General features: G+C 47.0%; 1 protein-coding gene across 2 annotated transcripts; it reads right to left on the bottom strand.

Annotated features, from left to right (window-relative positions):
* Nucleotides 1–314: 314 nt before the first annotated feature.
* On the bottom strand, nt 315–11160 carry Grp (gastrin releasing peptide). 2 transcript variants are annotated; one of them, XM_058571327.1, is made up of 3 exons: nt 10928–11160; nt 5236–5463; nt 315–674 (listed from the first exon to the last, which is right to left on the bottom strand). In XM_058571327.1, the coding sequence occupies exons 1-3, from the start codon at nt 11064–11066 to the stop codon at nt 568–570; spliced, it is 474 nt and encodes a 157-aa protein (XP_058427310.1). In that variant the 5' UTR covers nt 11067–11160; the 3' UTR covers nt 315–567. The 2 variants fall into 2 exon arrangements, with proteins under 2 accessions (XP_058427310.1, XP_058427311.1); XM_058571328.1 differs by having other exon boundaries at nt 5240–5463.
* Between the last annotated feature and the right edge of the window lie 5426 nt (nt 11161–16586).

Genomic DNA, 16586 nt, shown 5'->3' with positions numbered 1-16586 from the left:
TGACATCAGCAACTTACCTGATGGGTAGTGATAAGGACTGACTATAAGGGGCTTCCTAAGAGACAAGGAGGGCCAGCCAGCCTCCATCTCCAACCTAGCCCAGCGGCTGACAATGATAGAGAGACTGGTGAGATCCTGGAAAGGCCATTCGTCACTCCAAGGCCTCGGTAAGTGGCCTTCAGAGGCAGAGCTGACCATTCGGCCTGACTTAGCCAGCAAACCCAGAAGCACGCAATCGCGCTAGCTGTCCCGTTCATCATTGCCCCCTCTCCTCCCACTTGGACTTGAAATAAGAGAGCAACCTGCCTCTCAGACAAGGTGTTTAAGCTTTTATTGTGAACGATGACAGATCGGGGCCCTGGACCTAATCAACCAAGAGCCAAGATGGCAAAAGCTTCATTGGAAGACTCATTTGGGACAATCTTACAGCAAACAAGTTCAGACCAGAAGATGCTGCTGGGAAATCGCGGACTCAGCCAAGGTTGAGAGATACGAGGACGGTTAGATGTTCTGCACAAAGGAGATGGTGCCGATCCAGCCGAGGTGACACTTGCGGAAGGCAGTCTCTCAGGGATTTTGTTTGGCTCCTCTGAGGCCATCGTCATTGTCCCTCAGCTGGGCATCCCTTCCTTCCCCTGGAGAGGTTGGAGCAGAGAGTCTGCCAACTGGAAAAACTGCAGAGAGAGTGAAGCGGACATACTATCAACCCTGAAGACGAATCCTCCTGCAAGAAACCACTGGCCTCACTGGGGAGCTCGGTAGAAAACCAGATGAATTTTTGGGTCAGCCCGGCCTTCCCGGCTCGGAAACTCTGGGGAGAGGCCTCGACCTGCCCGTGTGAGCCCTAGGGATGATTCTGACCACGCAGTGTTTGAGCACCACAGACACCCCCAAGAGAGAAACTGACCTCCGCTTTTTGAATTGCTGTATTTGGGGAGGGGTCTGTTGTTGCATTTGCCTACCTTGTCCCTACTGTGATTTCTCAGGCATGTTGCAACCAGTGTTGGAAGTGAAAAGTGTAATCCCCAGGACTTGACTCCTAGGGTAGCAGCTGGTGGCGTGGGGGGTGGGGACAGGCACTTTCGTTCTTTCTTGGCTGACTTTGGCAGAGCCTGGTAACACCAATCAAAGCCAGTTTCCAAATTGCACCATCGAACGCTCCCAAACCTAGACTGTAACTGGTAGTCGTGGGGCACCTCGGGAAGGGGAGCTCAGTCCGGGTCTCTGCCAGCACTCTAAATGTAGTGTGGTTTGCTTGCTGCTGCTTCTGCTCAACTTAACTAAGACTGAAGAAAGAGAAGTTAGAATTTAAAAACACTTCTCTGGTCCCATAGCAGTGTTTACCCAATGAGATGAGAAACTAGAGCTCCTTCCTCTTCCCAAGGCTCCCCGGCAATTCAGATTCCCCAGCTTCCAGACGGGCCATTTGTTCCTAATAAAGACACTACTGCTATTCTGAGGCAAACGGTTACCTGCCCTGTGGCTCCACTGGAAAGCAGGTACTAATGAGCCCAGGGCTGGGTTCAATTCCCACACAGGCCAATTAGCTTTTCCTTCCTCCCAGAGCCCAGGCGCTAAGGGCCCGAGAGCTGCCAGGCTGCTGGAGATGAGACCATCCATCTTGCCATGCGAGCTGCTGTCCATGGGAGGAGTCAGAGACATTGGGGAAGAGACACAGATGTCCCCCATTGGCTCAAAATATTGAACTGGGAGGACTGGCTCAAGGCGGGGAAAGGAAGAAGAGCTGTGTGGCTTGGCACCGTCAGGGTACCCCGGGACAGAGGCGGCTGGGTTAGGAGGAGCTGTGTTGGAGATGGGGGCTGCCTTCATTCTTCCTCCATAGAAACAGCCAGGACTGTCAGTTATTCCTGATTGTATGCTGCCTGTTCTGTGTGCCGAGCTTCCTTCGGAGCATTGCAAAGATTAAGAAAAGTTTCATCCTGTTCATACTGATTTGATGGGACAGTGAGAGGGGTCCCTTATAAGTGAGGACAAACTTGCACCTCTACTTCCTTTCCAGAACGGCTTCTGGAGTCCCTCCCTCTACCCCTTCTTCATGTCCACTAAAAAGAAAAACCCAAGGCTACGGAAAACAGTGGCCTGGGACCCAATCACAGAGACCCCCAAGGCTAACTAATACTGGCACCGGAAGTCAGCACCATCTACAGCCACACCCTGGAGCCGACCCCGACGCTGTCTGGCTTTATTAGAAATCATGGGGTAAAATTTCCACTGATTTCAGGATAGGATGAGAAGATTCGTGGGGAAAGTGCAGGCGAAAGTTTAAAGTTATGCTTGGAAATGGTGCCCATTTGCCCTAATCCAGAGCCAGTGCAGATTCCCACACATCTTCCTGAATTAAGTAAATGTCTTTGTCATCAGATCATAGGAAATGCTCTGGATGTCTACCTCCAGCTCCGGGAGAGTTGGCAGCAGGACTCGGTGCTTCATTACTACGGTGGGAGAAGAGAGCATGTGTGGGTAGTTTTTAATTTTAAGCAAAGTCCTTCAGCTTCTGAAGCTCCTGCTGCTAATTCTGGCTAAGTTATTAAGCTTCTCTCCAGCACCGCGAGATATATGGATTTCTAATAGAATTATTCTCTTGGCACCCCTTCTTTTTGAATAAGATAATTATAAGACGTTTTCAGTTTTCATAACAACACACTTTCATTGAGGCAGAATCTCCAAAGCAAGGGGAGTGATACACTGTCTTGGTCTCTGTTTTGTTTTTCATATTTCTGGAAAATATGCCCAAAGCTTGGCACACAGGCTCTTGCCCTGGTTTCACCAGGGAAAGGCTATGCGACTGGTCTGCAGTTGCTATTTTTCAACCTGAGGTGGGATCAAATGGGATGGGTTTTCTAAACCTGTAAAAATAAAAGCAACGCATAAAAACAGAGAGCAAGGCCAGATTAAGAAAAAATTACCTTTTTTAGCTCACGATGGGGGAAGTCTCTCTCTCTCTCTCTCTCTCTCTCTCTCTCTCTCTCTCTCTCTCTTTGGCACCAGGGATTGAACCCAAGGTCCCTTAACCACTAAGCCACATCCCACCCCTTTTTATTATTTATTTTGAGACAGGGTCTCGACAAGTTGCTTAGGGCCTCACTAAGTTTCTGAGGCTGGCTTTGAACTCATGATCCTCCTGCCTCAGCCTCTGGAGCTGCTGGGATTATAGGTATGTGCCCTATAATCAGGGCACACACCCACCAGGCTAGAAGTCCCTTTTTAAGCAGTTACTCCCCACTATTGCCCACTCCATGAATCCTATAATACTACCACTCAGAGACCTTTTTGGAGATTTTCTTTCACAATTGTCTTGGAAGCTTCCGAAATTTTTCTGAATATAAGAGTTTTGATCCTTGAAGGATTTGAATTTTTTCAAAAGATTTAAAGATGTGAGCCAAGTTCAGAAAATAAGCAACTTGAACTAGAACTGTTGTTTGGTTCAACAAGTGAGGCACTATAGATAGATTGATTACATGGTGGGTGTGTTGGGGAGTAGTATTTTTCCAATGCACTGCAAAAGTAAGTCCATTTCAGTGTCTGTAGAAATCGATTCTGAGGGTTTTGTGGTGGTGTTTTTTTTTTTTTTTTTTTGTTTTTAATTCTTCAAACAAATGAGAAGGCAAAGCACTTGACCAAGAAGTGGGGCATGGCTAGGTAGGGCTCGGAAGCCAATCACAAGTTCCCAGAGCACTCAGCATGTGATCCTTCAGCAAAGAGGAGGGCTGATCACCTAACATCTATCACACAGATCTGTCAAGAGACTCACTCAGGGCTTTGTACAAAGTTGGCACTTATCTCTGACTTGGTTGATTTAACCCAGATTTTCTTTCTGAGCAAAAGCTACTATAAAGACTTTCTCTCCAGGTGCTTCCTGCAACAGATGAGCTTTTAGTTTGCATTTAGCATGAAAAATCCCCAGTAGAGGGAAGAGCAGTGGAATAGAAAGTCTCCCTCCAGAGAGGCTGACTAAGGCTTGGCAAAGCCAGCCAGAGCCTCTGCAAGGGGGCCATCAATCAAAGAGCTAACCACCATGAACGAGAGAAGCTGGGAGGTCTCCAAGCTCCATAAGTGAAAAGCAATATTATTTATTGCCAGAAACAGAGAGGAGCAAGGCCTGCCGCTGCATCCTGTATCCTGTGTATCTAAGATCAATAAGGACCGTTACCCGGAACATGGCCTGCACGACACACACTGTCTGGGGCTGACCAAGCACAGGACAGGCTCTTGTCCCAAGTTCACCAGTGAAAAGCTGTGTGATTAGGTCTGTTTCCTCATCTCCAAAACAGAAAGCCTGGGGCTATATAGCTCAGTGGCAAAACATGTACTTAGCATGTGTGAGGCCCTGGGTTCAATTCCTATTACACCCCAGCCCCCACCAATATGAGAGAGTAAAAGAATCTTCCCCCTAACACTGCTGTGAGCATTAAGTTGAAAAACTGGAGGTAAACTGTATAGCCCAGTATTTGAACTATGGAGAACATTCAATAAACTAGCCATTCCTGTAATTGCAAATATTTTTACCTTTTCTTGTATATTTTGTGGAAATTTCATAAAAGCAATCATCATCTCATTTTCAGTTGTCTTGCTTTTGTCCCATAAAATTTATTCTCTGTTTTATTTACTGTCTTTGCATCTAAACATTGACCGTTTGGTATCATTATTTCCCCCATCCTCTATAACATCCTACGCAGGACAAATCAGTTGATTTCAGATATGTTCATCAAGTTTTGAAATATGAGGATAAAACCTGAACTCGATGATCTGGGAACCAATAGAAGAAATACTACTTTGCATATAAACAGGAATGCAAACAAAAAACGCCCCCTTCTGAAAAACATCTAGGAAGAGGCTCTTTCTTCCATGGTACTTATCAAAAATAAACACATCTGCAGACCCACAGGGATTTACTCGAATAGAGTCCATGGCCTCATTATCAAAATATTTTGGTAGGGCCATCAATGAGAAACTTCAAATAAACACAATTGCTAATAGGACTCCTAAAGGGAAGTTTTGAAACAACAACATTTTGATGGGACCATAGGAAAAATAATCTATTCTGGCAAAAATAAAAGACAGCATGGAAATTGTCTGCTGTTTTGGTAAGCATATGTTGGTGTTGGCCTCGCAGAGTGGCTATTAAGACTTACATCATAAGCACTTTTGTGCTTCCTCTCTTTCCAACTCTTCTCAAATACCTTTCACCCCACTTCTCAAGTATGTTGGCCTCACCTACATCTTTCAAGTTGCTGCGCTCCTCTGAATCCCAAGTGGGTTGGCGATTGCCCAGGGGCTGGAGTTGAGGTGGCTGATGGCTTCGGTCCCCCTTATCCTGTATAAGGTCCAGCAAATTCCTTGCAGCCTCTTCCCATAGAGTGTGTTTCCTCAGCTGCTGCTTCAGGCCATCTCCCTGGGACACGTAGGGGAACTCTCCCGTGCTCTTTTTCCCCATTAAGTGCCCTGCACAAACAAAACCAGATCAGAATGCCACACATTTAACCAATGGGAATGAGTAGATAAGAAAGATTAAAAAAAAAACAGTTACGTGTGTGCCGTTTCCTTCTATATGCAGCGTAAATAGCATTTTATTTACTCTGACAGATTTTGCTCTGTGTTAAAAATGTGCAACAAGGTGGACAGAATTCAGAACTGTAACCCAGGAGTCCTGGCGCGGGAGTCAGTTTTCATCGCTGTGACCAAAATACCCTACAAGAACAACTTAGAAGAGTGAAGGTGTATTTTGGCTCATGATTTCAGAGGTTAGTCCACAGTCTGTCAAATTCTCGGCTCTAGTGCTCTAGAGTATCATGGCAGAAGGACAAGGCAGAGGGACACTGCTCTGGGCACACCCCAGTGACCCACCTCCTCCAGGCACACCCCATCTGTCTGCAGTTACTACTGAGAGGTTCCAGCTCTCATAATTCAATCATTCCACCTCTGAACATTCCTGCATGAACACAGGGGCTTTGGGGATGACAAGTCACATCCAAGCTATAACATCTGGTTTTTTGTTCCATCATTTCTATGAACTAGCCAGGTGACCTCAGCCAAGTAGTTTAATATCTTGGCCTTCAATTTTCTCAGCTATAAAATTAATAGGGTGAGCTAGATTAAACTTAAGGAACCCTCTAAATCTCAAATTCTATCATCAATTCTGTGTGCACCAAATTCCATTCCCAACAGAAGAATGGGCTTTAAACATCTTCCTCAGCCAATTCTGAATTGCTTCTGAAAATAAAGGCCTTGGTATGTTTCTTTGTGTGATTAAAAGAAGAAGAAGAAAAGAAAAGTGTTGCTTTCCTCTTATCTTTAATACAAATGTACCAAAGGAATTTTTCACTTAAACTTTCTCAGAATTTTAGCTGAGATTGAATCTAGGAAACTTCACCTGGACATTATTAGTTAAGAGCGTGATGAAAAACAAGCTGGAAACAAGTTCTGACTAACACTTGGCAACCACATAAATGCAGGGTTTTCTCTTGGGTCTGAAATGGTCAGTGAGTGTCTCTCAGTGGCCTCAGGGACACGCACCTGCTGTACAAATAAAGCCATCATTAAGGAGGCCAAAGTGCTAAAGACAGGGAAATTCGCGTTTGCAATCGAAGTTAACACAGGATGAGAAACAGGCAGGGAATTCAGGGTCTGCGGTCTTAATACTTTAACCCATTGCTTCAGCTACACACATGTGTTGTCTTCTTCTGCTTTCTCTCACCCCATCTCTCTGAAATTAGTCCTTTACCTCTTTGAAATTTCCAACACCAATAAAAGTTTTTTTTTAGATTTAAAGTATATACTGGATAAAGTCCTTATGGTCACAACATAGACTGGCATTATATTCAAGACAAATATCATGGGAACAATATTTGAAAGACCTTCAGTCACTTAAAAGAGGCCCCTTCCCAGAGCACTGTCCACCAACAAAGAAGCCTCATTATAACTTCATCACTGTCATATGTACTGCAACTGACAGTTTCCAGAATGTTTAAATGTGGATTATTTCATTTGATTCAAACCACAGTAGGTTTTACTGTAATAGGTTTGGTGAAAATGAGGCTTACCTGAGGTCACACAGATATTAGCAAAGGCCCCTAGGATTAAAGTCAGCTCAGAGTCCAAATTCCATTATATTGTTTCAAAGTGCCTTTTAACTTCCTAAAACTACAAGGTAGCAACACATCATTCAGGGTCTGGAAAAAAGAGTAAGATCTGAAAAAAAGCCTTCCAATGTTATAAAAAGGCACAGATACTGTATATTAGTATATAATGGCTCATTGTGTAAATGAGAAGAATTAATTCAATATGAGGGAGACTTCGAATGAGATTTTCAGTGTAAGTCCTTGCGAAGTCACTTACAACAAGGAGACTTCACATGATTTTAAGACCCTACTGAGACCAGTTTCCAAGCTGAAGCCCTGGGATCCTGAAGGCTTGGCTCTTCACTTATATGCGTGGCCAACTTGGTGCCTGGATATCCACTAAATAACCTTGCACTTGGCCATAACAGTGATTATGTTGAACAACTTCCCAGGAAGTTCTGATGCATCAGCTTCATTTATACAGAGGAAATTGAATCATGATGATTGGAAGGCAGGATTGGAACCCTGATGCTCCCAGTAATGACCTCAGTCCCTCTTGCCCTCCCTAATTGCCTATCATCTAGTCAGGATGCTGGAAATGAGGAAGGAGTTATTGGCTCTGAAACAGAGGGGTGATGGAGATATTATTTTTACAAACAAGAACTTTATTTTGTCATGGCCAAATAATTTTGTAGACTTTCTATAATGGGAGGATAAAGTCATCACCCATTCTGTGATCAATTTAACACAGATCCTGTGACGCTGGACTGAATTTCATGTGTGGTGGGTGTGTGATGTTCAGCTCCCCATCACTAGATCTACAAGCTGGTTATTAAGGAAAGCACACCATCTATAACATCCCAGGGAAGCACTCATTTCCTGGGTCCTATTTCACTTTTGTGCTGGCTACTGTCAACCAAATCATTGTCTCCATGGCAACATGGAGGATATGCCCACTTCTACCTCTCCTCCCATCATCATCTGTCACATGTCCATATCAAAATAATGGAAATCTCAGCATAGACAAAAAATAGGCATTTGCAAAACAAAACCTTGGTCAGAAAGACAGAGAGAAAAGAGCTTCTGTTCTTTTGAATCATTTAAAGAAACCACTAATGGACAGGTCTGAATTTCCTTGAAGTCAAAATTTGAAAATTATCCTAACTTAAGAAAATATATACATCAACATGTAGATTAAAGTACTGAGTACTTCTAAGAACTAGTTTTTATGGAGTTTTTGTGTTTTGCTTTTGTGGGGCTGGGATTGAATCCTGGCTCTTGTGCATGCTAAGCAAGTGCTCTACCATGAGCTATACCCCCCAGTCCTAGAGCCACACTTTAAATCCCCCAGTTTCTGAGTCAGCACTGCAGTGTCAAGCCACTTTGCAGCTTCATAGTGGTGCTTTCCAATTCCACCTTCTGGGACAAGCATCACATCAAAGAGCCAACACTAAGAACATTGCATGGAAGCATTGAGAATAGTGTGTGTTGACACACATTTTCATTGCACAAACATTCCCATGGACATCCAGCCACAGAGGAGCATGCTACATTTTCTAGCTGTCATCTCCTTTTCCGTTGCTACACTCTGCTTCTGTCAGGTGGAAGGAGCAAATCAGTTAACAGGCCTGCAATGAAGCTGACAGCTTCCTTGTAGACAGCAATATGTGTCTTTAGTTTTGCACTAATTAAAACTAAACTGTGTGTCTTTGTGATTGGAGAGGATTGGCATTGGTTTGGGATAATTGAAAGCTAAACTTGAAACTTGACATCCTTTGTCCCTGCCAACACTTCTTATTCCAACATTGGTATGTGTACATACAACAAACTTTTAAAATATACAATGTAATTTTAGGCTGAAATTTATATTATTCTTGACTTCCTTCTTCCCTTGCTCTTCCTCACACCCTGTACAAACAGGGGAAAGAGAAAAGGGTACATTTAATAATAATTTTCAAAGTGGCATTTGTGGTTGCTGCTGGTCTGTGTACTTTGGGGTTACCACTAGGAAGGGTGAATAAATGCAGACACCCTAAGTACCTGGGGACAGTCATGTTGCAGAACTACAGCAAAACAGGTTGGGCCTGGCTTGCACCAGAAATAATGACCATGCTCCCCAGTTAACTCTGTTCTTCTACTTTGGGCCTGCAAGGCTTATTACCTCATAGAAAGTCCCGTTGGTATAAAAATACTGTTGAGGAAAAAAGGTTGGAAATCCGAAGGCTACTCCACCTTTCCTCCTCCTGAATGGTGGCTATACCAGACAATGGCCACTGGACTTAAGCTCCCAGAGATCCTTGTTAAGAATTACTAATTCTAAGTTTGGGTTCTTTGACCCCTTGTTAGTGTCCTTCATTCTGGAAGTGCAGGGCTTCTCAGCCTCACCCAGGCCAACTTCTCCTGGGCTCCTCCAGGTCCTGGGAGAGCACAAATCCTTTCAACCCTGGGGGGAGGATGATAATAGCAACGACAAAAATTGCCCTGGGCAATCCCGGGCTCTCTCTCCTCTGACAAAACCAAAGGCAACACAGAGGCCCAGGAAACCAGTTCCAGCCTCACCCCTTCCCCCAAATTCCTCCTCTTCATGGCAGGAGGTTGATATTTGAATTAATAAGTACTTTTTCAACACACTGTTTGGTCCTAAGTGGTTGACTCTGTGTCTCTGTCTCTGTCTCACACACACCATCTCTTTAGAGATGGGCCCGCTCCCAGGTTGAGGTTGGTGCAGTGAGCTGCGGTGGGGTACATCTGGGGATGTTGAACCCCTTGCAATTGCAAGAGGCTATGCTTAGAGAAGCCCAAAGGCCCGCGGGTGATGGGTGATCGCGAAGCTGGCGGCGGCTGCACACTACCACTTGTCCTGGGTGTGCCCTCGGCAGACCCCTGACCTGGCAGGCGCCCTCCCGCCCGGCTCCGCCCGCCATCAGGCAGTCTCTTCCGCCTTGCTTCAGGGAATCGAGACATGGGAATCACCACGCCGGTGTCGGAGAGCAGGAGGTTGGCAGAGGTGATGGGAAAGACGCTAAGGTAGAGGGCGAAGTCGTGCGTTTAGATAGACCGAGACTGAGAAAGAGCGGGGCTCCAGGAACAGAGAGGCTAGGGTGAATGCTAAGAGCACGCGCGATTCCTGTAGCGCGGAGCCCGCCGGCTGGAAAGAAAGAGGGTGGGCAAAAGGCGGGGTGGGGGATAGGATCTGTAAAGGAAAGAGCAGGACCCAGACAACTCAGGAGAGCCACAAACAGTATACATTCCGGCACTGTTAGCTGAACAGATTTGGAACCCGGGGCGGGAGCGCAGCGTCCCTGGACCCCACACCTGTGGCTTTGCGAGGCGCAACCTCGCAGCAGGGGCTCCAGCCCAAGCTCGAAAGAGTCGTAGCCTGGACCTGGCTAGACCTAGGCTCAGAGACACGATCGCGAGATCTCGCTCCCCAAAGTTGTTCCAGGAGAGACCCATGCCAGAGCGGGTTGAGATAAGGTGGGAAAAAAAAAAAGGAAGTGTCGGATTTGTGCGGAGGGAAGATGAGCTGAAGCGTAGGGTTGGGATTTTTGGAGAGCTGCGCGCTGGCTTCTGCGCCCTGAGGAGGAAGCGGGTGCGCACCCACAGAGAGCGAGCGGGAAAGGATTCAGGGACCAGTCTCCGGTTAGTTAGAGACCCAGTCTTCCCGGGACGGGGAAAGGTGGGGTGGAGTTTGGGAGATCCGGGTCGGTGTTTTAGTAGAAGGGTCGGAGCAAGCCCAAGCCCCACAGCCCGGCCGCGAAAACGCTGAGATGCGGAGACAGGTCCCCTTGGGCTGGCTGATCCCTCCGGGGACAAAAGCGCGCGGCTCTTGCGGCCAGGACACTCACCCACCGCCCAGTGATTGCCGCGCGGATACATCTTGGCCAGCACGGTCCCTTCGCCCACCGGCACCGGGGCTGCTGGCCCCAGGGGCGCCTGGCAGAGGACCAGCGCCAACAGGACGAATGGGAGCTCGAGGCCGCCCATGATGCCGGCGGGAAGCCCTGGTATCGCAGCCGCGAGGCCGGGCGGAGAGTGCGCTGCCCCCGGCGGAGCAGCGAAGGAGGACTGGACCTCCAAGGAGCTCCCGCCGCTGCCGCCCGCGCCACTGCTGCAGCCTCCACTAGGGCCCCGACTTTATATGGAAGCCGGGCGGGGGGGGCTGGGGGGTTCTTCCACCACCGACCAGAGCGCTCTGACGTCTCCCTATCGCGAGCCGGGGCGCCCGGACTCCTGGCCCGGAAAACCATCCATCTCCCTTCGAGTGATAAAGAGGCTGGGCGTACAGTGCCCCCTCTCCCTTCCCCTCCTAGTCGCGCCCGCCTTCCCCACTCCGGATTAGGTCCGCCCATCCTCGACGCCAACACAATTTCGTGATCTGCCCCCTCTGGCCTCACTGGTCTCCCGCTTTTACTGAGCTCGCATCCAGCAAGGGGTAGAGAGCAGCGACCGGCAGCCTGATCTCAGAGGTAGAAAGGGGAGAGCACGGAGGATGGACGTTTTGTGACTGGGCTTTGCTGAAAGTGTTGGAACCGTGATTGCAGAGTACTCCTGATGTTCCAAACCTTTCCCTTCCAGGGACATCCTCCCCGCATCCCAGCCTTAGACCTCCGGGCTGGCCTCCCTCCCGCAGATCTCCGCTCTGCCCCGCCCCGCCCCCAGCACTCCCTCCACCGCGGCTTTCCCGGGCGCACCTGCCCACTCACACCGCGAGGTGGAGGACTGAACGGAAGACCCGCTTTGAGAACAGCGAGAATGCTAGTTGGACTAAACACAGGGCCCCTTCCATAAGCACACTTCTTCCATATAATAGAGAAGGAAACTGCCCTTCTGCTGATTTCCCTAGGCTGCGCCGGCCAGAGAGCTCCAACTGTCCCTCAGCTGCTACTGCCGCAGGAACAGGTCTCTAGAGGTGCTCAGCTTCCCTCTGGTCTTTCTGTTCTCTGGTCTAAAGACCGTTCACCCGCCCTATTCCTGAACAGTTAAATGCCATGAATGTGAAAGGGGCTCGCCCCATAGCAATGGGACAATAAATAGAAGCTGGTAGGATGCTGTTGCCCACGATTTGGCCGCCAGAGCTGCTCGTGTGGTTGTGCTTGTCATAGTTGAGGGCTAGTCCTTCCTCACCAAGGGCTGGTGACTTGCCTCCCTGGTGAGTCTTTAATGTTTCTTATCCACATGGTGTTGACAAGATTGAAGCTGAAAATGTACACTTTGGTCTGAGTATCTGGTGATTCAATGCATATTGCCTTTCTTAGGTGAGCACACACAACATATTGCATGACTGAACATTAAAACATGTTTTTTTTTCTGTGCATGTGTCTGCCTGTAAGAGGAAAAAGGCTGATTTTATGATCATTATTAGTAGCCAAAGAAATACAATAATATTATTCTGGGGAGTGATCCAAGTGAAAATCAAAAGGAAAGAGTCTACAGTTGGCTTTGATTCCATCTCTCTTGGGTTACCAGCCTCTGCAGTGAGCCCCCCCCCCCAAATCCTCTGTGAACAGATGTTCACTGACAGGTGATCATCCATAGCTTGCTCCCTCCCACTGGGTGAGTTTGCTTCAACACGGGGACTTGGGCTTGCTTCTCTGTACCCACACAGAGTGCCTGGATCACAGTGGTGTTCAACAAGTATTTGATGAATGAACAACTTATCTAAGATATGCTTAGGCCTGATGCCTTCTCCAACTCCAAGTCTTCGAAGGAACACTAAATTCTTTTCTCTCCACATTAACTTGTAGGAAAAAAAAATGTCCTTCCCATTTAGTTCAATCAAGAAATTGATAGGAAAAAAAGAAAAGATAATGATTTGTTTTCAGAGAACAGAACCATTGTACATTTGATTCAGCTTTGCTGAAGGTGCTGGAACCCGAATTGCAGAGAACCCCTGATGAGCCCAAACAGATCCTGTTTGGATGCCCTCTCTTAATGAATGCCTTTAAAAGTTCTCACCAAGGTGTGTCAGGTAGAGATGATCAATCCCACTGACTTGGTTAGGGGAAACTTAACTGCTATGAGAAAGAGATCTCACTGCAGGGACCCACCTGAAAGAGAAGTTGGTTTCCTTTTTTTTTTTTAATCCAGGGCAGGTATTCCAGGTTGGCGGGCAGGTCTATTCCTCATGGATATTCACCCCTTTCTTGAATCTTCCATTCAGGAACATCTAATCTAATTTTTTTCAAGTAACTGTTCCATCCTGTGCCTCTCCCATTCCCCAGAGCAGTGCTCCCCAGAGGATTAGCCCACAAGGAGCTGAGAAGAGTGTGTCAGAATGCAAACGGATGCTCTTCATCCAGAATGTCATGCGCTGGGAAAAAACTGTCACCTGAATTAAACAATGGCCTGTTGATTCGTGGTCTGGAACAAGCCCTCAACTCATTATGAATGGATAACAAGTAACTGATCTGTTGGACCACAAGTCCAACAGATTCCCTCTGTCCTATAGCACTGTCCCTGTCTGCATGGCCTGGGTGGCAGCTGGCAGGACAGGGAAGATGGCATGCCCACTGTCTTGCTATACCAGTTCCAACATAGCTCTGATCTCTTTTGCTCATGTTCCTTTGGGTAAAAGTCAGCCACATGGCCACAGGTAGTTGCAAGAGGGGTTGTGGTTGCAGTTGACGGTCAGTGATATACTAGCCCTGATTGCTGCACTGTGAAAGGAGCCAGTGAAGTTTGATGGACAGCTAAGAATCTGCCAGAACCAGCCTAAGGGTGTCGAAGGCCTGGAGGAAGCTTACAACTTTTACTTAATAAAATAAAACTAAATTCTACAAGGTTAGTTAGGAGGAGAGTTCCCTCATAGAGATGAGCAACTTGACCTTGAGCCACCTCCTCCACCCCAAAGATAATAGTCCTTTAGGGGTTCTATTGCTATCACCATGGGCAGTAACCCTTAGGCTCATTGGGCTGCTATTGCCCAAACTAGGACACCCCTTCCTTGAATCTTCCATTCAGAAACATCTAATCTAATTTTTTTTTCAAGTAACTGTACCATTTAGTACAAAAGTGCTGTGTAACAAGCAGCAGACAACATGAGGTTTATTTCTCCTGTGTGTGCAGTGGGGCTGGTGCTGCTCAGCAGTGGCATGTGGGCTCCTCTGTTTTGGCTCCAGGCCAAGGTTGGGCTTAGGTTTAGGTGCCTGCACATGTTTTTCATCCTGTTGGAATCAGCCAGCTGGCAAGAGCATGTTCCTCTTCTGGCAGGGCAGAGAGTACAATCAGCAGGGCTCCTGAAGCCTGAACTTAGGGCTCACATGCTGTCATTTCTCCCTGGTGCTATTGGAAGTCATATGCAAGCCACCTGGGCAAGATCACAGCCAAAATGTGGGGAAGCATGCACCAGGGACCAGGAGATGGCTGCAGGGAGAAGTAAACAATGGGGTCCCTATGGCCATGCAGAGTAGAGGGAAACAGATACTTAGTGACATCCTGCAAAAGAATCTGGCCCAAAGGAAGATGTTTATTCACCCTTGGCTTGGCATCTCTGGGGTTGGAGGGTGTGTAGGGCCATACCCCTGGGGGGCTTTCTCTCCAACCCCATGCGGTATTTTCCAGGAAATCCAATGTTGGTTTCTCCCTGTGCAATCTCTATGGCTTGCAGCCTGAAATACATTCTTTTTACGTTTATGTAGGTTTCAGGTCTCTGTACCATGACTTTTCTCTTCCAGAAATCATGGCTGTATGATGTGATTTTTAATGGGGTTCCCCCACCCAGACTTGGATGGTCTAATTTAATCAAGCCTCTTTGTATGCTAAGAAGAGAGACCCACTTAAGCTAGCTCAAGTAAAGTGGGATTTGTTGTAAGGACACACTGGGAATGTCATGAGCCCAAAGACAGGAACTGGGTGGTCCATCCGAGTCTCAGTGAAACCAGAACTAGTCCTTAGGTCCCCCATAGCCTTACTCCATGTTGTGTTCCCTCCTCTTTGCATCTGCTCCTTTCTCCTCTCTGTAGACTTAATTTCAGGTCCTCCACGCATTCTCATTCCCACATAAATTCAGCCTGCTCTGCAGCCCACTGCACCTACCCCAGGCTCCTGTAATGGAGCAACTTTCCCATAGCCTCCTAACTTCTGCTTCCACTGGAAACTGCCTCTGTCTTTCAGTTTCTCATCTCCAGGTTTCCAACAGAAATAGGATCAACCTATCTGTTTTGGTCCAGCTACACAGGTTTAAGTTGCCCAAGATCTTACAGATGCATGAGTCCTGTGGATGCCTCTGGCAAGGGTCTAGCAATGCATGATGGTAGCCGTGGCCACGCTCACTCCACAGGACTCTGGGCAGGACTGTGTTCCTGTGCATAGGTGAGGCAGGCACCCAGACGTCTCTTACACAGCATTCTTTTCCCTAGACCCTCAGGTGTGTCGTCTTGGGCCTGATGCTTCATGATTTGTGCTGAATCCTTTAGCTAAGCCCCACACATTTCATCTCTCAGGGCAATTTTTGTTATTTTCTCCTATGAAGTTCAAGTTTTGAAGTTCAAGATTTTTACTATGAAAAAGGTCCTATTTAATTTCCCGTTTCAATTTACTGGAGCATAAGGTATTGTCCATTAGCATTTCTAAGTAGGTAGAAATAACCAGTATTCCCAGAGTTGATGTAATTCCAACCCAAATCACTGAAACACTGATAGTAGTAGGTTTTTGCAGCTGTGTCAGAGTAACTGAATATGTTTAAAGGGACTTCTTGAAATATTGAAAATGGCTCATGCATCTATACCATTGCCTTAGGAGATGACAGGTTGGAGTCCCTGCTTAAGTTTAAAAGGCTATTTTGTAAATGAAGTTAGCCTAGTGAGAGGACTACTTAAGCCATCCCTGATCATGGGCACACTGATGCCAATAAGGGTCTGGGGGCATGTCTGCTGCAGTGGGATGTCCCCAGATTCCCAGGCTCAGGCTAGAGCAGAGTAGGCAGTTGCAAAGAAGAACTGCAGGAACAGGAGCAATGATTGAAGCTCAGGACCCAGGCTTACCTGGAGTCCATTCACTCTACCAGTTAGGAGGTACGGTGTGACCTCAGGCCATCCACTTCATAACTGCATCTCAGTTTCTCCATCTGGGAAATGAGTTGGTAATGCCTTCCCCACTCCAGTACTGAGAGGGTTAAATGAGACCATATGCATCTATTGACTGACAGCTACTTAGTTTTTGTAATTAATAATAGTGGAGAACTCTCAATAGAGCAAGAGACTTTCAGTCTGATTTTGAGTTTCAAGATGGCATAATGTCCTTGTTCAGTGCCTAACCCAATGTCACGTATCAAGTCTTCTGAAGAAATAGAGGCATGATATTGTATCATGCCAATAATAATTGCCACTTTGTATCTATTAGGTCCCAGGGACTGTGTGGCTGTTAGGTGCATTTGCTCATGTCATCTGCACAGCCGTCTTATGAAGCCAGGGTTATTCATCCATTTTATAAATAAGGAAACTGAGGCTCAGAAAAGTTAAATAACTTGCTCAATACTCAGATGACAATCAGCAGAGCCAAGATTTG

Source organism: Marmota monax, unplaced genomic scaffold (genome assembly GCF_021218885.2).
Source record: "Marmota monax isolate L192 unplaced genomic scaffold, Marmota_monax_Labrador192_F-V1.1 WCK01_AAM20220418_F8-fsc00088, whole genome shotgun sequence".
Lineage (NCBI taxonomy): Eukaryota > Metazoa > Chordata > Mammalia > Rodentia > Sciuridae > Marmota > Marmota monax.
This window is presented reverse-complemented; position numbering and strand designations above follow the sequence as displayed.